This window comes from Psittacula echo (assembly GCF_963264785.1).
Source record: "Psittacula echo genome assembly, chromosome: 8".
NCBI classification, from domain to species: domain Eukaryota; kingdom Metazoa; phylum Chordata; class Aves; order Psittaciformes; family Psittacidae; genus Psittacula; species Psittacula echo.
Window position 1 is genome coordinate 24401977 of NC_137744.1, and position 24512 is coordinate 24426488.

Below are 24512 nucleotides of genomic sequence, written 5' to 3' on the forward strand. Positions count from 1 at the left end.
AAGAGAAGTAAGATTTCTTGAGACCTCTGGCAATTTAAACATGGGCTTCAATTCTGGTTTTGTAATCTCTAAAATCAAGATGTTGACTTCCTGGCCTCCCTGACCAGAGGACTAGTGGTAACTTGGGATGTAAGGCGTCAGTAAGCACAGTATATTTGTTTTCCTTGGCTGACATCTGTCCACGAAGCCTTCTGTCTGGTGTGACAGGTGTTTATAGAGAACTGTGTCCGTCTCAACTTGAGTCCCTGCTTGGTCATTTTATGAGTTGTCTAGAAACATTTCTCTCTGCAAGTACAACAAAGGCAACTATGGGCTGGGGGTTTTTTGGGTAGATACTGGGGAGACTGCTGGTAGGAATAATAAATGAGGTCTTAAGCACATAGATCTCTGATCTGTGAACCTGTAATTCATTTTTTTTTTCCTTTCCCCCTTCCTGTCCCCAGATCAGCTCAAATTTTAGCAGTATTATTGCAGAAAAGCTGCGGTGCAATACATTGCCTGACACAGGAAGACGGAAACCCCAGGTGAATCAGAAGGATAACTTTTGGCTGGTGACAGCACGTTCCCAGAGTGCCATAAACAACTGGTTCACAGACCTGGCTGGAACTAAGCCTCTCACTCATCTCGCTAAGAAGGTATGTCACAGGAGAGGTTGCCTGGCAGTGCAGAGCATTGTTTCTGCTTGTTTCTGAAATGTTTCTATAGTAGAAGGTTTTTATTATTTGGAGATGTTTCTTCTCTCTTCATCTCTTGAAGCTTTCAACTTGAGAAGAGTATCCAGGATTTGTAGTGCACTGGCTTTGTCATCCCCACTCAGGGAACTGGTTTCTTGTCTGTTGTTTGGAGGTTGTGCAAGCTTTTTGCTTGCATGATACGACTGATCTATTTTGGCTGTTTTTTCAGAAGACCTGCCACTGTTGCCTCTGCTCGGTTTTTGGATTAGGGCTGTTCATATTGGGAGGGCTTGTCAAGTTCTCAAAAGCCAGTGAGAATTACTGGGCATAATCAGCTGAGTGACTTCCCAGGCTTTGGTTGCAGTGACACGTTTCTGGTTTTAAGTTGAAAAGTGTATGTGTATTATAGCTTGGTCTTAGCCAGGCCACAGCATTTCTGTGCCCTGGCACCTAGGGCTGGATAGTTCCCTGACAGCACTGAATTCTGTAGAATATGAAAGAAGATAGAAGAGTCTTACTCTGCATTGTATGAGGCCTGATAGCAGGGGAGCTGATTCTTTGTCAGGGTGGGCCTGTAGGTAAGGAACTTGGGAATCGGGTATGTATTGAGTAAAAACGTAACTTCCAGTTGTGAAACGGTAGCATAGGTAGCTTAGAAGTTGGCGCTTGGTCCTCAGTGTTCTGAGTCACTTTGGGGGGAAAATAATCAGATTTTCACAGAATCTGTCTCTTTATAAACTTAGTCCTTGTGTCTGTCTTTGCATGCTGGCTGTCAGTTTCCTGAGGTCACTTTGAAAGCTTGAACCTTTTGAGGCCCTCCCCAGGTTTCTGCAATGGGCTCCATCAGTTTTCATGGACTTAGACATGGAAGCAGTGACTCTGTAGCCAAGTAGTCTGTCTGTGTGTCTCTGAGGCATCAGAATGGTTGGGAAGAACGTAAGAAACGCAGCAAGTAAGTGATTGAAGCATTGGTAGTTCAGGTAGTGGGAGACTTGGAGTTAGCTCTCAAATGGGCACATTCCCTGTGAATTTGTCTCATTCCTCTGTGAACATGGGCATACTTTTGATCTCTGTAATACTGTGTGTAAGTGAACCACGCAACTGTGCTGTTTCTTGTGATGTGTTACTGCTTCCTGGTTTATAGATCTTCAGTGTGATGATTTCACGGGTATTCTCCCCAGATTGTATCTTGAATTTTGAATCTTGGATTTATGAATCCCTTCTTACAATAATACTCAATTCCCTGTTTCTCACAATTTTTTCGTGATGTTACAAGACTTTTATAACCCCTTTGAAGAGTCCTGTCTTCAGTCTGTAGAGTAGATACTGTGTGTTTTTGATGCAGTTCTTAGTGTGTATCTTTTGTAGTTTTTTACGTCACCTCTGGAGGATACTCTCAAAGCTGTTTTCAGGATTCGGGGTGTGAATTTACAGTAATGTAATAGTGTTTTCTGTTTTCTTTCAGTTTGTTTTGTTTTTGTTTATACTGAAATGTGGATCTGGTACTTTCTGACCAGAGGTGAATTTTTGCAGTGTTCTGAGATGCAGAGCAACACAGTACCTTTTTCACAGCTTGCAGCACCTGCAGTGTATGTAGCTGCTTTGGAATAGTTCCTGTCTCTGTCCTTGGTTGCAGTTCTTCTCAATTCTGTTACAGGTGCCAATCTTTAGCAAGAAGGAAGAGGTCTTTGGTTATTTGGCGAAATACACTGTTCCAGTAATGAGAGCAGCTTGGCTCATCAAAATGACTTGTGCTTATTATGCTGCCATCACAGAAACCAAGGTGAAAAAGCGTCATGTCATTGATCCCTTCATTGGTAAGCACTGATTTTGTCCATCCCAGATGTTTTCTTCTCAGTCTGTTGTTGAATAGTAAGAGATGGCCTGGGATTCCATATATGCTTGTTTCCTGCTGATAAGTCCTAGTGCTCTGACGTGAATAACTAAAACAACAGGGCCCACCTGTGAAAGTACACTGTTGAACAATAAGTCTTAGCAGCCACAAGTACTTCTGAAAACCTACCTCTTTGTTCTCCCCCTTAAGTTCTGCTGTGTCTTTCTGCTGTCTTTCTGCTGTACAACCTGTTGAGGTTTTTTTACATTACAAAGACTGTAAATGTTATAATTTAGCAATGACTGATTAGCTTCTTCTCAAGTGAGTAAGTATGTTTCCCACAGAATTCTGGTGTGTTACTCCCTGTTTGCATTACCAATTTGATTTAGCCTCACTGGATCCCATATCTAACATCCTTTGCATCCTGGCCTCCCCCAGATTACATGGTCTAGGAGAGCTCCCCTGGCTGTTTTCTGGTTTCATAGAATCCCAGAGTGCTTTGTGTTGGAAGAGACCTTAAAGCTCATCCGGTTCCACTCCCTGTGTCTTTCCCACAGGCAGGGACACCTTCCACTAGAGCAGGTTGCTCCAAGCCCCATCCCACCTGGCCTTGAACACTGCCAGGGATGAGGCAGCCACAGCTTGTCTGGGCACCCTGTGCCAGTGCCTCAGCACCCTCACAGGGAAGAACTTCTTCCTTATATCTAACCTGAATGTACCCTGTTTCAGTAAGTAGCCTTCTCCAGCCTGAACCAGCCCAGCTGTCTCAGCCTGGATGAGGAATATTTCTTCCCAACTTTTCTTGTACAAAGTAACCATGCCCCATAAGCATGAAAGTTTTTCCGCTTGTTTCCTGTTTCTTTGGATGCGTTTTCTTCCATACCACCTCCAGGCCACAAGTAAACTTAATATTATGTCATTTAGTTTTCTTTCTTTGTCTTTCTGTCCTTTTCAAATGACAGGAATACTTTGTGTTTCTTCCTGTGCACCAGCCTGGTTCTTTCCTGCTTCTGTACAGTACTCATTGCTGACCTGTTTCCCTCCCTCCAGAATGGACACAGATCATCACCAAGTACCTGTCAGAGCAGCTGCAGAAAATCGCAGAGTTCTATAGGCAGCTCCCAGGGCAAGGATGTGGTTCACCATCTGGGCCAATGCCCCAAGAGGTGGAACAAGCTTTGAAGCAGTGGGACTACAATGAAAAACTAGCTATGTTTATGTTCCAGGTGAGGCACTGAAGGGGGCTGCTGTGTGTGTACCACGAGAAGGGTAGGGGAGGTGGTGCAAAGTGACTTATTTTTGCAGAATATTCTTTCTGTGAATAGACTTGTAGAACTGAAGGTAGTTTTGAGCTCAGTAGTAGAAAAGGGGTAGTACAGAACTGTGCAAACTTCTAGAGCGATTTCCACAGTTAAAAAGCAAGCAGCTGCTCTTGCTCTGCCTTTCCTTCATGTTGCTTCAGCTTTTGTTTTGCTCTGCCTGAATCTGTGTGCAGGATGGCATGCTGGACCGGCATGAATTCCTGACATGGGTCCTTGAGTGCTTTGAGAAGATACGGTCAGGAGAAGATGAATTTCTGAAAATGCTCCTGCCCCTGCTGCTGCGGGTGAGAAATATATACCTGGTGCTGACTTCCGCTGTTGTCTGTCCCCTTCATGTCACCTAAGGGAGGATGAGCTCTTTTGCACAAAGAACACTAGGGAGTGTCTCTCTGAGCATCCTTCTTAGAATCATAGAATCTTGGAATGGTTTGTGTTGGAAGAGACCTTAAAGTTCATCCAGTTCCAACCCCTGCCACAGGCAGATACACCTTCCACTGGAGCAGCTTGCTCCAAGCCCCTGTGTCCAACCTGGCCTTGAACACTGCCAGGGATGGGGCAGCCACAGCTTCTCTGGGCACCCTGTGCCAGCGCCTCAGCACCCTCACAGGGAAGAGCTTCTGCCTAAGAGCTCATCTCAGTCTCCCCTCTGGCAGGTTAAAGCCATTCCCCTTGGCCTGTCCCAACAGGCCCTTGTCCAAAACCCCTCTCCAGGTCTGTTGTAGCCCCTTTAGGCACTGGAATCTCTAAGGTCTCCCCTTATGGAGCCTTTTCTTGTCCAGGCTGCCCCAGCCGAGCTCTCTCAGCCTGGCTCCAGAGTAGAGCTGCTCCAGGCCTAGCAGCATCTGTTTGTTGTGGTTTTTTTTTTTCTTTTTTAACATAAATTATAATATAAGGGGCTCACCATTTATTCCTTTCAGATATTACAAGAAAGCCTCTACAGCTCTACAGTTTGTTTGGTGAGGTTTTTTGGTTTTTGGGTTGTTTTTTTTTTTTTTTTTTAGAAGTTAGAAAATTGCAAATTGAGTAGTTTGGCCATTAAAAAAAATTACAGATAAAAACCAACATTGCTTCATGTTTTACAGCTGCAGGCCCCCTCCCTCCACCCTCCACCCCCAGAGTCACCCCTTTGAAGCAGAATTAAACACAGTAAACTTTCAAGGCAAGAGTAAAATGTTGTACAGAACTAACCGGGTTAGCTCCTAAACTATCCATTTTTATAGAAAGCACAAAATACTTCAAATGAAGTCAGAACCAGGAATGTAAAATGGGAGAAGAAAAAGGATCCTTTGAACAGTTGCTGGGCTTCAGGGGTGGCTGGGAGCCACAGCGATCCTTGCTTACAGAAGAAGACCTTTTACTCCTGCTGTCTTCTGTTTCTTTCTCCTTTATCCTGTTTCTCTGCACTGGACTTGGTAATCCCTGCCTGTGTCACAGCTGTGATAACTGGACTCACTGTTCACCAGTACATGACAACTGTTTTGTTTTTATTTTCCTGTTGCAACCCATTCTAGGCAGACCTTTGGAACTGGGTGTGGGTACATTTTGATACACGAAATCATTCCCATAGAGCATTTAAAAGGCTTTTCTGATGCTTAGTAGCCAGTGGGCAATCCATGATGTTTAGTGAGTTCTCTGTTAAAAGGATCTGGTTTTACAAGGCAGTGCCACACAGTATTCGCTTTGGACAGTCAAGGGTTTCTCTTGTGTTGCTTGTAACAAGGATTTTTTCCCCCTTTACTCTTCCCCTGCAGTACTCTGGAGAGTTTGTGCAGTCTGCATACCTGTCCAGGCGTCTGGCCTACTTCTGCACCCGCAGGCTTGCTATGCAGCTGGATGGTGCTGGTGGGCACCCGCCCCACATCCTGTCTGCCCAGACAGGAAATACTCTTCCTTCAACTCCCACCCCTCAGCCAGCTGCAGGGAATCCTCCTCCCAGCCCTTTCAGTGACTTACTGTTGTGCCCCCAGCACCGGCCAGTGGTTTATGGGCTCAGCTGCATCCTCCAGGTAGGTTTGAGTAGTGGCTGGTGATGCTGGCATCAACAGGGAGGGTTTATGTTGTGTGCCATCACAGAAACATCGTTACAGTCTGAGTCAGCAACTTCCTGAGTACAGAAATATCAAACCATGATTGTCTGAGGGTAGGTCTTTGCTGAGGTGTTACAGAGCTTTTGTACCAATCATCAGTGCTGTAGCAGTGCCCTTGACTGACTTGCATGAGAAAAATGAGTTGGAGTAGAGCCTTTTGCTCTATTCACAGGTGCCCCAGATAGCTGGGAAAGCTTTGCTGAAGAGGGGATGAGAAAGAAAGGGTTGTTTCACCTGGAGTACATCAGTAACAGGTTGCCATCTCAGGAAAGAAATTATGTCAAAAATGAAAGAGTGTTTTGTAATTTTGTGGGCTCTTAAAAACAAACAGCCCTTGTCATGGGTTAAGCCCAGCTGGTAACTCAGAGTCACACAGCTGCCCGCTCACTCCCCATCTTCTTCCTCCTAACTCACAGAGGGATGGGGAGGAGTTCAGTTGTTTGGGTTTTTTCTAGCTTGTGTGTGATAAAACATGTCTTCTTAAATACAGAAATACTTTGTTTGGGGAGCTTTAGGAAAAATATATGAGCATATGCACCTCAAAGATGTGGCTGATTTGGGATTTGAGCACAACCTGCTGAACAACTTCAGGTTGGTTAATGATGGTCTGGTCTTTTTTTGCTATGTCTTAGAAGAGTTCTTCTAATAGAAAATCTGCAGATACTAGATAAAGCTAAGGCAGAATAAGATCTAGGGGCTGGAAGCTGGAGCTGGGTAAAGTCAGGCTGGAAACATGCATTTCTAACAGTGTACATCATTAACCTTTGCTCAGGTGTTCTCCAGATATGGTGGATTCTTTCATTTGAGTGTTTAAAACAACCTTGGTTGTCCATTTTAATGTCTGGTTCCTTGTGAGCCAGAAGCTGTAGAGGTGTATCCTTGGGATCATTCAGTGAAGTTTTGTGTGTTTGTCTGGGTGCACAAGATCACAATGAAAATAAATTTATAATAATGTTGTTATTAGAATCATTACTATAATCATACTCATGATTATTAAATAATACAGTATAAAGTGTTTGGATTTGTTGACTCATGTTTCTTCTCACACTTTGCTCTTAATGAAGGCTGTAAGCCACTAGTGTAAATGCTTCTTCTGGACCATGAGGGTTGGGGTTGTGCATTGGCCGTGTGAGTTATAGAAAATAAGTTCTGTTTAGGAGCAGCAGGGAGCTCTGCAGCCACGTGTACTGCATTTGGATAATGTGGAATTCTGGGCTTGGCTTCCTAAGCATACCTAGGGCAAGAAACTCAGTGCAGCAGAAATAGTAGTTTATTCTTTTCTACTCTAATATGGTCTTTAGCCCAAACACTTTGAGAGCTTAAACACCCACCCCCACTCCCCCCCAAGTAGTAAATATTTATGCAGGATGATGAATATTTGGGTGTGGGATAAAGGAGTGGTTATTTCTGTAGAAAGTACTTGAACTTCATTGGGTTTGTCCTTTCAACGATACTGACTTTTCTGTCTGCTGCAGAGTATAATTTTGTGTTGCCCAAGTGCCCTTGTGTGGCATTACTCGCTGACTGATAGCAGGATAAAGACTGGCTCTCCATTGGACCACCTGCCCATAGCCCCATCCAACTTGCCCATGCCAGGAGGGAATTCAGCCTTTACACAGCAGGTGAGCAGCCTTCAAAAAAGGGGGCTCTTGTTGGCCCAAGGTAATAGCTGTATCTTGGCTCTTTCAAGATTTTCTTTTCATGTTGTGTGATAAGCAGAGCTGGATGTGCTGTCTCACTCACAAGGAATGAATTGCTCCCATTCTGCTATAAGCAAGACAATGATGCTCTTGGAAGATGGGCAGAGTCTAACCTTGAGTAGAACTGCTGTCATGCTCTTTGTTTTCTGATAATTTTGTACACAGTACTTGTAAAGCATCTTTTTGTATGTTTACACAAGTGCATTGCTTCCAGGTTCGGGCAAAGCTGCGTGAGATTGAGCAGCAGATAAAGGAACGTGGCCAGGCTGTGGAGGTTCGCTGGTCCTTTGACAAGTGCCAAGAAACCACAGCAGGTAACTTGCTGTAGGTTAAAGTTTCTTTCCCTGTGTTTCATGTGTTACCCTGAGAAACTTCCTGTCTGGCTGTTTTCCTGTGTGCTGCTGTTGGTGTTTACTGTCAGCAGTGGGTGAAACACAAATGGCTCTTTTTCTTTCCAATGCAAAATTTTGCTCAGGTCCTTTTCCCCAGGTATAAGGAGTTCCTGTTACTGGAAGCTGGAAATGTGGATCAGAGAACTATACTTTTGTATACATGCCATGTTCTGGTGCTTTCCCCTAACGTCAGCTGTTGGCTACTGTGAGAGTCAGGATACTAAGCTTAGTATCCTTGCCTGACTGGTACAGCTTTCCTTAGGCAATCTCCCGAGGTTACAGAAACCTTTGCTCCAGAGTGTGTTGTACCAGTTGCCAAGTACGCGTTTCTCTTCTCCGTTCTCTTCTAGGTTTCACTATTGGTCGTGTCTTGCACACTTTAGAAGTTCTGGACAGCCACAGCTTTGAAAGATCTGACTTCAGCAACTCTTTGGATTCCTTGTATAACAGGATATTTGGGCTGGGTCCAACCAAAGACAGTCATGAGGTGCCTTGGGACTTTGCTGCTGGGTCTGGTCTTGCATGTGGCTATGTTTTTTTTATTCTGTTCCATGGTTACTGTCCTGTATCTGCACAGAGCTGACCAGGCGGTGGCATTTGGCTAGGAGATGCAGTGTCCATTGGAAAAGATTTTGCACAGCCTTAAGTTAGGGAGGTACTAAAGTGAGAAAGGGGGGGTCCATGCTCTAGAAAGTCTGCACTAACAAATATGCGTAAGCTTGAGAGAATCTACACAGCCGTCAGAGGAGGTCTCCTGATGGAGGACATCAGTCCAGATAGCACATTAATGATAAGGACATATTATGTGTCTGAGAGAAGTGAATGCTAGCCTGATCAAATTCTGGGCTGGCAGTTGCTTCCTGGCAGTCAGAGCTCACAGTTCAAGTTCCTTTTAGCCTAGGAGGTGACGTACTTACAATGTGTAGGACCATAGTGCTACCAATAGTGTATTGGTTCCTGGCAGTGAGCTGCAGGAATGATAGTTTGCATACTCTGTATACTGCTCGAAGCTGTTTTTCACTCTTTGCTGAGATTAGCACTCCATAGATGTCCTACCCAAAGAGATGATTTTCTGAAGCAAAGGCATCCTGAGATTTGTCAAGTGCTGTGAATCACCTCATGCTGCAAAGTGGAGTCAAAGCAGAGACAATGCAGAGATATCAAAGCTTGAGCTTGACATCTGTCCTCCAGGAATGTAGTGGTCTTCTGGCTGTGCTCTCCTAGAAGTAGACTCACTGTTATATCCAACCTGAGGCCTTAGGACTGCTCACCTCTTCTGCTTGGCTCAGGTTCTCACTGTAGAGCTTGTATCTCAACAGATTTCCCCTGACGACGATGCAGTGGTGGCCTTGCTGTGCGAGTGGGCTGTCAGCTATAAGCGCTCTGGGCGCCACAGGGCAATGGTTGTGGCCAAACTCCTGGAGAAGCGTCAAGCAGAGATAGAAGCTGAGGTATGCCCTTATTCCTGGAAAGCTAGCAGTGATGAGGAGAGAAGTTACCCAACTATAATTATCTACCTTGCACCAAAACAAAAGGCTGATCAGCACCTCTTAGTGCTGGTGCCGTTAATTATGGCATTTGTTCCATCTAACTCAAAGTTAGATCATAAATGAACCTGGGGGATGGTGTGTATCCCATTTCTTGATTATGTTTGAAGACAGGTGGTTGCAGTGCAGAAGTACTGGCATACTTGGAGACTGAAGTGGCTCCCAGAAACCTGTGTGGTGGCTTTCCTATAAGTACAAGATAGGAGAAGTCTCTTGAAACTCCTTTTGGGGGTTTATGGATAGTGACTTTCTCCTCTGGGACAGCTCGCAGTGCTTTTTTCTGTTTCTACAGAGATGTGGGGACTCTGAAGTTGTGGATGAGAAGGGCTCCATCTCCTCGGGCTCTCTCTCAGCAGCCAGTGCTCCTGTCTTTCAGGATGTCCTTATGCAATTCCTTGACACTCAAGCTCCTATGTTAAGTATGTAATAAAAACTTACGGTCTCACAGTTTCTAGCTTTCTCTCTCCTGCAAACTTTGTGTGCTCTTCTCTTGTGTGTAGGTCTTGAATGTACTTTAATCTCTTTCTGGCTTTCTTGTGATCCAGAGCATACCTTGGAGAGGGAAGGAAAGCATTCTGGAGGGCCAGGTGACAGGAAGATAATGCAGAAGCACTTCTGTTAACAGAGCATTGGCTGAGAATAAATGAGTGCAGCCTAATTTGGAATTAATTCAGGCTGAGAACTAGAGTGAGGTTTCTAACTAGTAAGTGACAAAGCTCTGGAATAGTCTCTTAATGGAAGGACTGAAACAGATTAAGGGGGACAGGATACTATCAACTCTGAATGATGCTGGTTTTTACACCCAGAAATGGCACTTCCAGGCTGAAGTCCTATGCGTCTGGTCTGAGGGATTAACTGGAGAGCTTCTGACTTACTTAACTGCTTTTAGTCCCTGCTGTAATCTCAACAACTGTGTATCAGTCGCTATGTCGAGATCTCTGGAAACACTTTCTGTAGTCCTAGGTTAGGTGGCTGCTGTTGCTTAGCATTGCAGAAGACTTCTGATAGCCCTGACTGTCTGTGCTGTCCTTTTCAGCTGATCCTGGGAAGGAAAATGAGAAGGTGGAGTTCTTTAACCTGGTGCTGCTGTTCTGTGAGTTAATCCGACATGATGTTTTCTCTCACAACATCTACATGTGCACACTCATCTCCCGGGGTGACCTTGCCATGGATTCTCATGGGCCTCGCCCACCCTCACCCTTTGATGACCCTGCTGAGGAGCATGACAGGAAGGAGACAGAAGGAAACAGTGGCATCAAGCTAGAGGTGAAAGCACAAGCATCATGGCCCTCCTTAACATGTCCCTGTGTTGTGCTTGCCCATTTTTACCAGCTTTGCGGCCTCTTTGCTGTTACCTACTGGAGGATGTACCAGTGACTCATGCTTCTTCTTTCCCTGGCCTATTTCTTTAGTGTTTCAGTTTTAAAAGTAGAAAGCTATGTCCTGAGTGGCTGGAAAAGGCCTGCAGAATGTAAAAAGGTAGATAGGAAAATCTTGCACTGCTCAGAGCAGAGCAACATATAATAAGGTGCTGTGTGAGGCCTGTCCATGATGTTTGCAGTGTGTTAAGCTTCAACTTGGGTTGAAGCTCTATGAGTGTGTTGGTGTATTGCTGTCACTGTCCAAGTGACAGCAACATGCCAACTATTAAATAGGTGGTGTTCCTGTAAAGTGCTGTGTTAAATATTCTCCTGTTTCCTGGTACATCACCAGGTTCTAAAGCTGCTCTGTTTCTTCCCAGGACACAGGTCTTTCTGAATCCATTGACATTGACCACAACTCCAGCATGCTTTTTGATGACATGGAGAAAACAGACTTTTCGGTATGTTTCTGCATTTTCTGCCTGCTACTCAGTAAGTAGGTCAGTATGTTGTAGTCAGGGCCAGCAGGTGCCTTGCTTTTGTGTGTTTCCTCTCTACAATAGAGCCAGAGAAGTGACAGGGTTGTTCTGATGTGCTGGAGGTGTCAGGATTGTTCCAGTGTGCCCAAGGCTCTGTCCAACCTGGCCTTGAACACTGCCAGGGATGGAGCATTTACCAGTTCTTTGGGCAACCTGTTCCAGTGCCTCAACACCCTCACAGGGAAGAACTTCCTTATCTCCAACCTGAACTTCCCCTGTCTAACTCTGAACCCATCACCCCTTGTCCTGTCACTGCAGTCCTGATGAAGATCATGGTTACAGAATGTTTTGAAGCATTTAACAATAAAAATAACTTGTGGTGTTTGAAAAATCCTCAAGTGCGTTCATTCTTCTAGCCATTTTTGGCCTTCCAAGATACATGTTAGGCAGGTGTGATGTGCAGAGCTGTGGCTTTTCTGTGGTTTTCCCAGGGTCCTTGCTTGTTCTATGGAGGTGGTTCCCAAAATATGAAGTCATAGTTACTTATATCCCATTGGTTTTAACTTGGTACACAACATGGAGCAGAAGCAGAAGTGGGAATAGTGTCTTAGCACATTGCCTTAGTCATTGCCCTAAGAACTGGATGTTTCTCCAACCCTCTCTCTTCCTGCTCCTTTTTAGGCCTGAGTAGGTGTACCTTCCTTCATCAGTCTTTGCTGTTGCATGACCATGTTCCCTAACTACCTTTTCTTGTTCTTATGTCTCCCTAGATGTTTTCTCCTCCAATGCATTGTGAATCTAAAGCCAGCCCTTCCCCTGAGAAACCAGATCCTGAAAAGGAAGCAAAGCCTCTGCTGAAGGATAAGTCTGTGGAAGGAATGCTAGCATCTCTGTATGACCAGCCTCGGCACATCCAGTATGCAACACACTTTCCTATTCCTCAGGTACGAGACCTGCTCATAACCCCTCCCCTGTTGCTGCCTTGTGCTCTTGTTCACGAGGCTGCTAGGTTTCCCTGTGGTACTGCTGTGGGTGGGCAAGGAGCAGTTATGCTTTACTGCACTGCTGCAGGAGGTGTGCTACTTAAGATGCCTCCTTGCTTATACCCAGAACAACTTCCGAGGTGAAGCTTTCCTCTTCCTTTGAGAGATGTAAACCAAGATGAAAGCATTCAGGCTTGTAGTTGCTAATGCAGTTGCTTTTTCTGGTTCCCTAGGAGGAGTCATGTAGTCATGAGTGTAACCAACGGCTGGTAGTTCTTTTTGGAGTTGGAAAGCAACGGGATGATGCTCGACATACGATCAAGAAAATAACCAAAGACATCCTAAAAGTCTTAAACAGAAAGAGCACTGCAGAGACAGGTTAGTAGAGTCTGAGCTTCTGAAGTGGAAGTATCTTTCCAGTTGAGTTGTCTCCTTTGGGTTGCAGTGAAAGGACTTTATATAATCTAACAGTGTCTGGTAAACTCGGTCAGCCACTGAGAGTCTTGAATGGTGCTCTGTTCCCAGACATACTAACTAGCAAGTGAGATGATTGGTTTCCTGCTGGCAATATCTGTTTAATTAAAACACTTTTTTCAGTAGAGCTGTAAATCATGTCTGGCCAAAGCTTCTGCTTTTCAGATTTTCTTTAGTCTTCCATTTAGATGCTTGCATAAGAAGTAAAGAAGACTTTGCCTGTGCATATTCAGCAAAGACTTTGGTTAAATGTAGCATGCCATTATGCTTGGGGCACACGTTAAATACATTGGATGGAAATTTGAATAGCTGTCAGGATGCATAGAAAACCTCTCACTTTCATTGGCTGAGAATCTGGCTACAATTTTTTCTTTTGTCTCGTGGTTTGGTTCTTGGAAGTTAACTTGAAATGTGATAGAAAGATGATTCTTTCAAAGATGGGGTGCTCTAACAGAGAAATTTGGAGGCTGAACATCTCCAATACAGAACATCTGTCCTCAGGGAATTAGTGAACATGTAAACAGAGAGAAAGTAGTTTCGCCTCCAAAGGATACCTTCGCCTACCACTTGGGATAAATTAGATATTAACCCTACTGTCATTCTCAGGTTAGGAGTTCCTTCCTCAGCAGTTTATTATTTTGAATTCAGGATAGTCCTTATCAGCCTAAGGTGTGGGACTCAGGCTTTTTGGCTATGCTGCATGGCAGGGTCTGATCTTGCTAAGGGACTGGCAGGTGCTGATGGTTGATGTCTAGTCCTCCTCTGATGAGAAAGGTCACCTAATACTGTTTTCTGGTCCTCCCAACTTTGGTAGGTGGAGAGGAAGGCCAGAAGAGGAAAAAGAGCAAGCCAGAAGCATTCCCAACAGCTGAAGATATCTTTGCAAAGTTCCAGCACCTTTCTCACTTTGATCAGCACCAAGTCACATCTCAGGTATGAAATTTATGGGACCGCTGTCCTTCTTGAGCTCTGTTTGTGTCCCTTCAAGTTACTTAGAGCAGCTTCCTGGAGGGAAAGGGAGATGGGCCTGCTGAGTGACTTCTTCATGGGGAGACTGTGTTTTCTTGCACTTGCAGGTATCTCGCAATGTCTTGGAACAGATCACCAGCTTTGCCTTGGGAATGTCATACCACCTGCCTCTGGTACAGCATGTGCAGTTCATATTTGACTTGATGGAGTATTCACTCAATATCAGTGGTCTCATCGACTTTGCCATCCAGGTAAGCCAATGTCCTTAAATGCTTTCCGGGTCAGAGCTCATCAGCCTGAAAGACAGCAGATCTGTGCAGCAATAGTTGGGCTTCTGGAACTGTTGGTGACTCTGACCTGTGTCATGTCCTTGCAGTGCTCCTGGGCTACAGCTATTAAGGATAGGTTGTGGCAGGTAGTCTTACATGTTGTGTTCTGAGGATTATTCTTCCAGAGGTTTCAGGGTTGTCTCCAAAGGACTTGCATTGCATTTCTGTTCCTGGCTGCAGCAAAGCCCTGTGCTGAGTGAGAAGGAAGTTGTCTGTCTCCAGCAGCTCTCCCACCTCACTGCCCTGGAAGGATCCTTGGCACATGGCAGTGCAGGCTGCCTTCTGGATCCTGTTAAAATCCTGTTGCTGTTTCTGCAGCCTGTCCCAGTGTCTCTTGAAGCCTTGCTATGGTTGCTGACGGAATTAAGGCTGTTAGACTTGAAAAGGGAGCTTGATAGAGACTTACGCAGCATAGAAGTACCAAACAAGCTTCCTGCTACTATCTGTGGCCATATCCCAGTCGCTCTCTGATACCCTAGCACTGACAGCGCTTGGTACTGTCTGGGTGAGACATTGCTCAAGTATGGCATGCCAACTGTTTCAGGGGTACATCTCTAGGCGCAGAGCACCTGCCAGTCCCTTTCCTGGCAGGTCCTATAGGCTGGTGTGGTGTGCCTGCTCCATTTCTGACCATACCTTACCCCTGTGGCTGTTGAAGGGTTTTTCTGTCATTGAGTGCAGTTGCTGAATGAACTGAGCGTGGTGGAGGCAGAACTGCTGTTGAAATCCTCCGACCTTGTTGGCAGCTACACCACCAGCTTGTGCCTGTGCATTGTGGCTGTGCTGCGGCACTACCACTCCTGCCTTATATTGAACCAGGACCAGATGGCTCAAGTCTTCGAAGGGTAAGGGAATCTTCCCCTCACTGTGTGGAAGGAAGCAGTATATCTTCTGGTGGCTTGTAAGGGGCAGGGATATATCTGTATCCTTCCTAAATGGCAGCAGCTTTGTGTCTGGAAGTTCAGCTCATGGAATTTGTGGGGAACAGGATATGTTGCCCACCGAGCACTGCTGCTGTGAGGTCAGGAAGATATCTATGTAATGAGGTTATTTGTTCAGATTTTCTTCTTTTGTCCCTGCACAAGTTATTTTTGTCTCTATGCAGTCTGTGCGGGGTGGTGAAACATGGCATGAACCGCTCAGATGGCTCCTCAGCAGAGCGCTGTATCTTGGCCTATCTCTATGACCTGTATACCTCCTGCAGTCACCTCAAAAGTAAATTTGGGGAGCTCTTTAGGTGAGTATGAGCCAGGTGGGAGGCAGTGGGTGCTGACCAGTGTAGAACCTTGGCTTAAGCTTTGCTTGTAATCTTGTTTGATGGGGTTGTCCCTGAGATCCTCTCAATGGGGAACTGAAATATCAGCTGTTTCACAGGCAGTTTTTACCAGTGTATAATCTTAGATTGTCAAATTGGTTTTAGTACATTGCCTTCAGTAGTCCTCTGTACCTCCACAGGTCTTTTCTTACCTCACTCCTAAAGGATAGAAGCAGAGAGGTCTGTTCCTACCAAACTGATGACTGAGCAATAAGTGAGTGCTGTGGCTGCAGGTGCATTGGAGTTCTTTGAAGGAGTTCATCACATGTACAGAAAGGAGAAACCTCATCTTAGTCTAACTGAATTCCTAAAAGTTGTTCAGCAAGGCTTTAGAGTAAATGGCCACAGATGAAAAGGAATATTGTCTAGCTTTAACAGATACATAATTGAGGGTATCAGAGTGTCCAGTAACAGTCAAAAATGCAAATTTAATATTAGGTACTGTTTGGAAAGGAGCAGAGATCAGATCAGAGAGCATCATTAGATCACTGTTTAAGTCATGGTACAACCGTGCCTTGTGGTTTGGGGCAATAGACTCCAAAAAGCTTGAAATGAAGTTAGGCCCAAAGGAGGGTGGATGTGTGACCAGAGGTTTGGAAGGACTTACTTATGAGGAACTGAATCTCCTCCCCACATAAGAGGAGATCAAGGGGAATGATAGAAGTTTGTAAATTCCTGTTGATATGGAAAATAAACTGGATGTTCCTTTTGGTTTATAATATAAGCACTAAAAGGAATGAAGAGAAAATAACAAATGGTAGGTTCAGAACAAAAGAATGAACTTCATAGTTGTCATAGTTATCATGGAACTCATTCCATGTTGTGAATGTAAAAAATTTATAGGATTCAAAAAGTAGGTGGGCAAATTTTCATGAAGATCTGTTGAGGAGAGCATTATCTTTAACTCTGAGCATCTATGAGCCCTAGGTTACAGCAGGGTGGTGAAGGATGCTGGAGCAGTATTGCCATGTGCCTGCCTTGCTCTTAAACTGTTTGGGCACCAGCTGCTCTGACACCAGAGGCTGAGCTAGGTGTTTCCCCAGTCTGAACTGTAATAGCCATTCCTATGCTACGTTCATCCAGTCCACAGGTAACTTCCAGGTGCTTCTACAACAAAGGACCAGCTTCACTCTTCTGGCTGAGGCTTTGTTGGTACACAGTGATCTTGAGTTTCCCATTTTCTTGCCCAGGGAGGACTTGTCTTTCCCAGGATTGCTTTACTTATCAGAGTTCAGTAGAAGCTTATGGTTTTGTATTCCTAATCTTTCCTGTCCTATTTAGTGACTTCTGCTCCAAGGTGAAGAACACAATCTACTGCAATGTTGAGCCATCTGACTCCAACATGCTATGGGAACCAGAGTTCATGATTGACACTATTGAAAATCCATCTGCACATAACTTTACATACACCAACCTGGGCAAGAGCCTCAATGAAAACCCAGCCAACCGCTACAGTTTTGTCTGTAATGCACTTATGCACGTGTGTGTGGGACACCATGACCCAGACAGGTGAGAGGCAGAACTTGCATGGTTCTATTGAGATAGTAAATCTTTAGGTGAGGGTAAGAAAGCCAGTAGCCATTCCTTGGCTATCTTGGGGTGTGAGGAAGAAGGAGCAAAGGCTAATCATATCTAGCAAAGGCTAGATAATCACTGACCTGATGGCATGCATGAGTAGCAAAGCTGACCCTCTGTTTTTCATTGTTTGTTTACCAGGGTGAACGACATTGCTATCCTATGTGCTGAGCTAACTGGCTACTGCAAGTCTCTAAGCGCTGAGTGGCTGGGTGTGCTCAAAGCTTTGTGCTGTTCCTCCAATAATGGGACCTGTGGCTTCAATGATCTCCTCTGCAATGTTGATGCAAGTGCAAACATTCAAAAGGGGAAAAAGAACTGAAGCAGGAGTGGAGGGGGATCCCTTGGGAGAAGGCAGAAATGAACAAGGGATGGAGGCTTTGTCTTCTGAGGACAGGGGAAAAGCTTTGAAAACCAGGGCTACCTTTTGGTGTTATACCTTTTGCAGCCTGGGCTGCTTGTGGACATTGACCTGGGGTTATGGGTCCTTCTGCCCCCCAGCTCCTAAGCAAGCTGAGGAATTGCTGACAGAGGGATTGAGGCAGAGGTTGTTGTGATCACTGGCTGGTATCCTCTCTTCCAGGTCAGTGACTTATCTTTCCATGATTCCTTGGCCACCTTTGTTGCCATTCTCATTGCCCGGCAGTGCTTGCTGCTGGAGGACCTGATTCGTTGTGCTGCTATCCCCTCACTCCTCAATGCTGGTAAGTGCATCCCTGTAGAAAACTGGTCTTTAGTCTCAGTTCTGGCCCAAAGGCCCGTGCTTGAAGGGTACTTTGTGAACTCCATAGTTGTGAAACATGACTCCAATACTTCTTTTGTAGGATGGTACTTAAGAATTGAGCTTTTTGCTTTAGAGAGTTTCTGGTCTATTGGTTTCTATCAAAACCTGGTTGTGCTGAGGTTTTTCAATGTCTTGTTCTCTGGAGTTTTTGTGCAAGCTGAAATAAGCACAGGGAGGTGTGATCAGCCATGCTGTCTGACCAGCGTACTCAGCTCTGAACTCCAGTAGTACTCCTCCCACTGCTGATATGGTTCAGCTTAGCATTTTGGATAGAGCAGCCAGCTGACCAGCTGGGCCTACAGCACCTGAGTTACTCTGCCTTTACTCTGCCTTCCTAGCTTTGCTCAGGGGTTTGCAATACTCAGACTCTGACAGGGTGAAGTTGGGAAGATGAAGCAAGCAGAATGCAGTGCATGTCATTGGGGATAATACTGATTGATTTGCTCACTTGCATGTTAATTGCTGCATATGCTCCGTATTTGTAAATACAATAAGGCTGCTGCAATTTCTCAACTGTTTGCTTCAGGGCAGTGGACTGTGAATAGCTTTTGGATTGAGAGTCAGTGTCCCAGTGCTTAAGAAATCTCAGTGGACTGTTCTCTTTACATAGCCTGCAGTGAACAGGACTCGGAACCAGGAGCACGCCTGACCTGCCGGATCTTACTCCATCTGTTTAAGACTCCACAGCTGAACCCATGCCAGCAGGATGGCAGTAAGTGAATGGAAGTAGAACCTTTCTTTATTGTGAAAGTACTGAGGCTCTTGCACCCCAAGAAAAGAAATACTGGTCCTATGATTAGAGACCATAACCTGCTTGCTTTCAATAAAGCAGGCAAAGCCTGATAAACTACTTTCTGCAGAGAACAAAGAAGAATATCCTTCCATTTATGTCATTCCATGGTATCCAGGCATGCTGGGGGAGAGGAGGCCTTGGAGGCAGGAAACCAGCCAGTAGAGGTGGCCTTGCTGTCACTAAACCATTAGAGTAATGATCACTTCTTTTTTGTCTTGAGCTTTGTATAGCTTCTTAACTTGGTGCCAGAAGCTGCTATTTTACAGCGCTCCCTTTTTGTCTGGAAACAGTCCAGGAAGCTCTGGTTTTGGCTCCTTATCAGTATCCTGATAGCTCAGATCTCTAAACCCAGCCTGTAATCCAGTTAGGGTAGTGTTTGAACTTGAATTCGTGCCACAAGGGTAGTGTTTGAACTTGAATTCATGCCACAAGGCACTGCTCCCCATTTGGATATCATGGTTTAGTTTCATGTTTGGCACTATGCTTCATGAAACTTAGTTAAATGGACCTGATGTTAAGGTTGAGAAAAGGACTTGCCTCAAGATTCGCTGAGCTGGATTCTGCGCTACTGGCTAGCATATAATTCAGGCAGCTCTAGATATCTCTCTTGCTGGGTATTGCCCTTCCTCATTGTCCTGTTTGCAGACAAACCCACGGTGGGAATTCGCTCTTCCTGCGACCGTCACTTACTGGCAGCTTCCCAGAACCGGATTGTGGATGGAGCGGTCTTTGCAGTGCTGAAGGCTGTCTTTGTTCTGGGTGTGTACCTGTGTTAGCCTGAACCTCTCAGAAGGTTTTTTAGGGGGTGGGAGAACGGCACTGTATTTCATGCATTTGGCTGTATAGAAGGCCAGAGGAGATCTGTTTTGGTGGATATGTGGCTTGTCTGAAGCCCTTTGGTTGAGCTGTAAATGTGCTTCGTATCAGTTAGCTGCAGAGAGAGATTTTAAAAGCTCAAGGTATCTTGTGGATCAGTCTGGGTTTAGCATTGATGGTTAAGTGACACTTGTGCTCTTCTTGCAGGAGATGCAGAACTGAAAGGCTCTGGCTTTTCCCACCTTGGAGGTGTTGATGATCTCATGGATGATGAACTGGGCGCCAGGAAGTCTGGTGGTCGGGTAGTAACTGTAGAAACCGCTAGCTTGGATATTTATGCCAAGTATGTACTAAGGAGTATATGTCAACAGGTGAGTCTGTCCCATCTCTAGATTTGTCCTTACCCCTTCTGCAGTGAGATATATCCCATATGATTGGGTTTGGCAGGTGTTTCTGTGAAGAAGCTTCTGCCACATGATGGTGCAAAGGATTGCTCACTGTTAGCAAAAACCAGAGGGACAAGCAGTTGTCCAGAATTGGGTGTTGCAGTATGCAGGGACTGCACATCCCCTTTGCTTTGGCAACAGCACAGAGCTCATGTACAAGAAAGGGAATGCTGGGAGTGGTTTGCTGAGATGTCTGTTGGAGTCAAAGAAGATAAGACAGTTTGTTGACATGATAAACAGTGCCTTTCAGAATGCAGCTTAAGTGTTGCTTGCAGCTAGACTGTTAATGTATCCCTGGACTTTGCAGTGCCCTGTTTAGTTAATTAAAGGAACAACAACAAAAATCTTTTGCTTAGCCTAATCTGACAGTATCAGTGTTTCTGTTCCTCTGTGGAAAACTGACATTTGAGGAACTGAAACCTGGCTAACAAGGTACTTGGTTGCAGAATGGAGTGGCTGTTACTACTACTGTATGAAAATGGGCGTTGCAGGTTGTCCTTGGTTGCAGATTTATTCTGTCAACAGGAAAGATGCAGAGTTACAATTTAAAACCTATATTCCATATTACTAGTGTGTAAACTAAACATTAGTGCTGTGTTGTCCTCGTGCTTTGTGATGGTGTTGTTCATTGATTGGCTAGCTATATAGCAGTGTCCCAGCCCACCAAAGAAGATTTGGAGCCACCTATTCATGAACATAAATTTAACATACTTGGTGTTACTGGAAAGTGGCTTGCAGCATTGGCAGAAATAGATACTTGTTGATCCCAGTCTATGTAGGAAGGACTCACAGTAGGTAGAAAGAGAGTGTGTACATGAGGGAAGATCAGTATTGGATATCACTGTTCATACCAACTGTTGGCAGGACTGGTTATGTAGAAGTGAGCATTACAATAGACTGCAGCGAGTACCACCAAATCATGCCAGAGCTGCAGGGTTCCTACAGCTGGAAAGGGCTGGTAAAATGATGCATTTAATATTACCACCTCCAGTGTGACCAGTGGATTCTGCAGGACTCACACTATCAATTCTGGAATGTCTGTAGCATGACTTAAACCATGGCTTGTGATTTCTGAAGCTCAGAAAGTGCTGCATCACATATTCAAGTGTATATTTTGTAATAGACTTCATCATGAGGAGGTGCGGAAAAGGAACAGATGATAGAATTAAGTTAAAGGTTTCTTAGGTGCAAATGATTATGACTCATTTGCTGCTCTGCCCTTAGGCTTCTTTAAATGAAGCAGCATAATTGTGACTGGCCTTTTGAGAAGGTTAGTTTCATAGAGCTGTGATAAACCACCACGGGAACCAAGAGGGAAGCTTGAGTCAAAGGTGCTAACTTGAATCTGGCAATTGGGATGGTGGGGTTGTCCATAGTGTCTGGAGAATGTGTTCATAGTGCTCTCCTGGGAAGAGACGGATGAGCGGCCGTTTCAGTACTATAAAGCCTGCAGAGGTGCCTGTTTCATAAAGAAATACTGCAGAGAGAGGCTAGTAGTCCCTCAAGGTTGAAGATGGTAGTTGATTATACCAGTAAAGTGGATTAGAGATGAAGTCTGAATTCTTGCAGGAAGCTGAACAAGTGGCGTAAAAGGTCTTCCCAAGGATATGCATATTATGTAGGCGAGGAAGGCAAGTTTCAAGGGGTTATGATGTAGCAACACTAAAGGAAGAAATGCAATAGGCATTGGATATGCAATAGGTCATGTGTACTGGCAAAGTGGAGACTTCATCTGGGATGAAGCTGAAGTTCTGGGCTGTGGATTCAAAGATTTGAAACCAGAGATTTAGCCTTTTCAATCTTTGTGCTCTACTTAGTGCTTAGCATGCTGGCTGTTGCTGAGAGGGGCTGTTCCCAGCTTTCTAGGTTTAGCACGAGCACCTGTGCTTCATGAACTGGGTCCTCATCTTTTCTCCTGTAGTTGTCACTTCTCAGTGGAAGAATTTTCTGATCAGGCTCGCTCTGCAGCTGCAGAAGTGCTTGTGTAGCAGTCCTGTGTAGATTTAAATTTCATGAATTTGCTTAATTGATTTTCAATGTGAAAAAATCCTGCAGTAACGAGTGCTGCAGTTAACTGTAAATTGTGTGAAGAAGCACCTACCCCATGTTTGGTTTGGAAACTGCTGCCTTTATTTTTATTGTTCATTTAGGGAGCACCAACTGGATTTGAGAGACTGACGGTAATAGTTTTCTGTCTACCTTCTCATGATGTGTGACTGTAAGCAGCTTGGGTCCAGTCAGTCGTTTCCCCATTCAGGCTCTGAGAAGTAAAGTCACTGTTTTTTACCAAGGATGGAGTGTTTTTTCCATCACAATTTGCGAATTAAGGGGTGTACTTTTCTGTAAGATATGTCCTAGTATAGTCTTAGCTGCAGCCCTGAATTTCTTAATGTAGGACAGCTCCAGGGCTTTGTTGTGCAGGAAATAGACCAAATAATTAAAAGCGATCACCTCTGATCTTTTGAGCCCAAGCAGCAGTGTCGATGGAGCCTGGGCATGGCAGGGACTCCATACTGTTAAATCACACCAATATTTAATCAAAAGAAAGAGCAGCTACTGTGTTTCACCATTGCTGACTTGTCAAAGTTGATGTTTCCTCTGTTGTGATTGCTGTGCTGTGCCTGATGCCTGCTGAATCAGGATAGTACAGTTCATGAAGAGAAATGATTATCAGGCATAACTGCACACTAATAAGGTTTTTATGAGTTTATGTTCCCTGCATCTCTCTGAAATTGAAAGCAGAGGCGCCAGTTTGGAGTCAGACATCAGTTTGTCTGTGCTGACTCCGTCTTGCAGGAGTGGGTAGGTGAGCGATGTCTGAAGTCCCTCTGTGAAGACAGCAATGACTTGCAGGATCCTGTCCTGAGCAGCACACAGGCCCAGAGGCTGATGCAGCTGATTTGTTACCCACACCGTCTGCTGGACAATGAGGAAGGAGAAAATCCTCAGCGCCAGAGGATTAAACGGATCTTACAGGTACAGGCTCCTGGCAGTATCTGAGTGTCCTAGTAATTGCCTGATGTAGCATTAGAGTGGGGTTGTCCAAAATGCAGCCCTCTGAGGGGTCTGACATTCATTATCACAGGAGCTAAAGATGTGGGTTGAGGTAGCTTGATGTGAGGTAAAGACTCAAGTACGCATGCATGTGTTGCAGAATCTGGACCAGTGGACCATGAGGCAGTCCTCACTGGAGCTGCAGCTCATGATCAAGCAGACAACAAACAACGTGAGTTCCTGCTCAGAGGGACCATAGAGGGATGTGTGTTGCCAGTGTTGAAGTGGCTACTTATGAGGTGGTGGGGAGGTGGCCTGGCAGAAGTGGGAATAGGGAGAAACTAAACTAAGAGGGTGTCAGGCCTGTAAAAGCAAAGCATGAGAAGGATGCAATGAGTCTGAGACCTGAAAAGCAGCAGACATGGGGAAGTTGGCAAACTGGGTTTGTACTGAGTTGAGTTGAATTGTGCAAGCCCTGTCAGTGGGTGCTCTCGGAGCAGGACTTTGCTATCTCTTCTTTCCTATCTCCAGGAGATGAACTCCTTGTTAGAAAATATAGCCAAAGCCACCATTGAGGTATTCCAGCAATCAGCAGAGACCAGCTCTGCTAGCTGTGCCGGCAATGGAGTCAACAATATCAGTAGCTCAGCAAGTGCTACGCCTGCCAGTAACAAATCCAAACCCATCCTCAGGTAGGTGTAGTCCCAGTATGAAGTTGCCTTGCATATAGAGAAGTCTGAATCGTAGGTTGGATGGCAAACTGGTTTTCTCTCCTATGTTGTCACAGCTCCTTGGAGAGATCAGGTGTGTGGCTAGTGGCACCCCTGATTGCCAAGCTTCCAACATCAGTGCAGGGCCACGTGCTGAAAGCTGCTGGAGAAGAACTGGAGAAAGGGCAACATCTGGGGTCATCATCCCGCAAAGAGCGAGACCGCCAGAAGCAGAAGAGGTGAGTCCTGGGGAAAGGACAGACAGTGCTTGCTGTGCTGATCCCCCAGCCTGGCAGCATAGCTCCAGCTCTGTTCTCTCTGCAGCATGTCCCTCCTAAGCCAGCAGCCATTTCTGTCACTGGTGCTGACATGCTTGAAAGGACAAGATGAGCAGCGAGAAGGCCTCCTCACCTCTCTATACAGCCAGGTTCAGCAGGTAGGTGTCTTGGTTCTCCCCTTGCTTCCCTTAAGGGCTTGCTCCTCCAGCAAGGCTATTGGGCACATCCTCAAGGATGTTGTCTGTCTGATTACATGCTCAACGCTGCAAAGGTCTTACCCTGGTTGGTATGGGGTGCTTGGGCTGACCACCTCTGTCACTGGACAGTGGGCAGCACAAACAGGTCTTTATAAACTTGAGCATGCAGTTTGTGAAGTCTGTCCTCTCTTGTACATTTCATAGATAGTAACGAATTGGCGGGAAGATCAGTACCAAGATGACTGCAAAGCCAAGCAGCTGATGCACGAGGCCCTCAAGCTACGGCTGAATTTGGTGAGCAGTTGCACCAAACCATATGGGATGAAGAATTGCCTACTTCTGTCCTTTCTCTGGAGCAGGCACATGCTGAAGGGGGCTATATATATTCTGAGGCAAGGAAGTAGGAGAGACACTTGTGCTGCTTCTGGGTCTTGAGCTCTGAGTGGGATAGGG

General features: G+C 45.3%; 1 protein-coding gene across 6 annotated transcripts in view; it reads left to right on the forward strand.

Annotated features, from left to right (window-relative positions):
- Positions 1-24512, forward strand: part of MED12 (mediator complex subunit 12) — a 35893-nt gene that overhangs the window by 1029 nt on the left and 10352 nt on the right. For 4 of the 6 annotated variants that reach the window (XM_080624966.1, XM_080624967.1, XM_080624970.1 and 1 more), the window contains exons 3-33: positions 444-635; positions 2332-2491; positions 3559-3734; positions 4004-4114; positions 5582-5836; positions 7393-7539; positions 7832-7931; positions 8360-8496; positions 9329-9460; positions 9849-9975; positions 10593-10822; positions 11298-11378; positions 12167-12340; positions 12613-12757; positions 13668-13786; positions 13930-14073; positions 14833-14996; positions 15257-15388; positions 16748-16975; positions 17183-17327; positions 17625-17745; positions 18436-18537; positions 19264-19377; positions 19642-19805; positions 22031-22060; positions 22677-22856; positions 23035-23106; positions 23406-23566; positions 23662-23823; positions 23909-24020; positions 24264-24353. In XM_080624966.1, the coding sequence (XP_080481092.1) occupies positions 444-635; positions 2332-2491; positions 3559-3734; positions 4004-4114; positions 5582-5836; positions 7393-7539; positions 7832-7931; positions 8360-8496; positions 9329-9460; positions 9849-9975; positions 10593-10822; positions 11298-11378; positions 12167-12340; positions 12613-12757; positions 13668-13786; positions 13930-14073; positions 14833-14996; positions 15257-15388; positions 16748-16975; positions 17183-17327; positions 17625-17745; positions 18436-18537; positions 19264-19377; positions 19642-19805; positions 22031-22060; positions 22677-22856; positions 23035-23106; positions 23406-23566; positions 23662-23823; positions 23909-24020; positions 24264-24353 (4407 nt within the window). The remainder of the gene's footprint in view (positions 1-443; positions 636-2331; positions 2492-3558; positions 3735-4003; positions 4115-5581; positions 5837-7392; positions 7540-7831; positions 7932-8359; positions 8497-9328; positions 9461-9848; positions 9976-10592; positions 10823-11297; positions 11379-12166; positions 12341-12612; positions 12758-13667; positions 13787-13929; positions 14074-14832; positions 14997-15256; positions 15389-16747; positions 16976-17182; positions 17328-17624; positions 17746-18435; positions 18538-19263; positions 19378-19641; positions 19806-22030; positions 22061-22676; positions 22857-23034; positions 23107-23405; positions 23567-23661; positions 23824-23908; positions 24021-24263; positions 24354-24512) is intronic. The other 2 variants (XM_080624968.1, XM_080624969.1) reach the window with 1 other exon arrangement.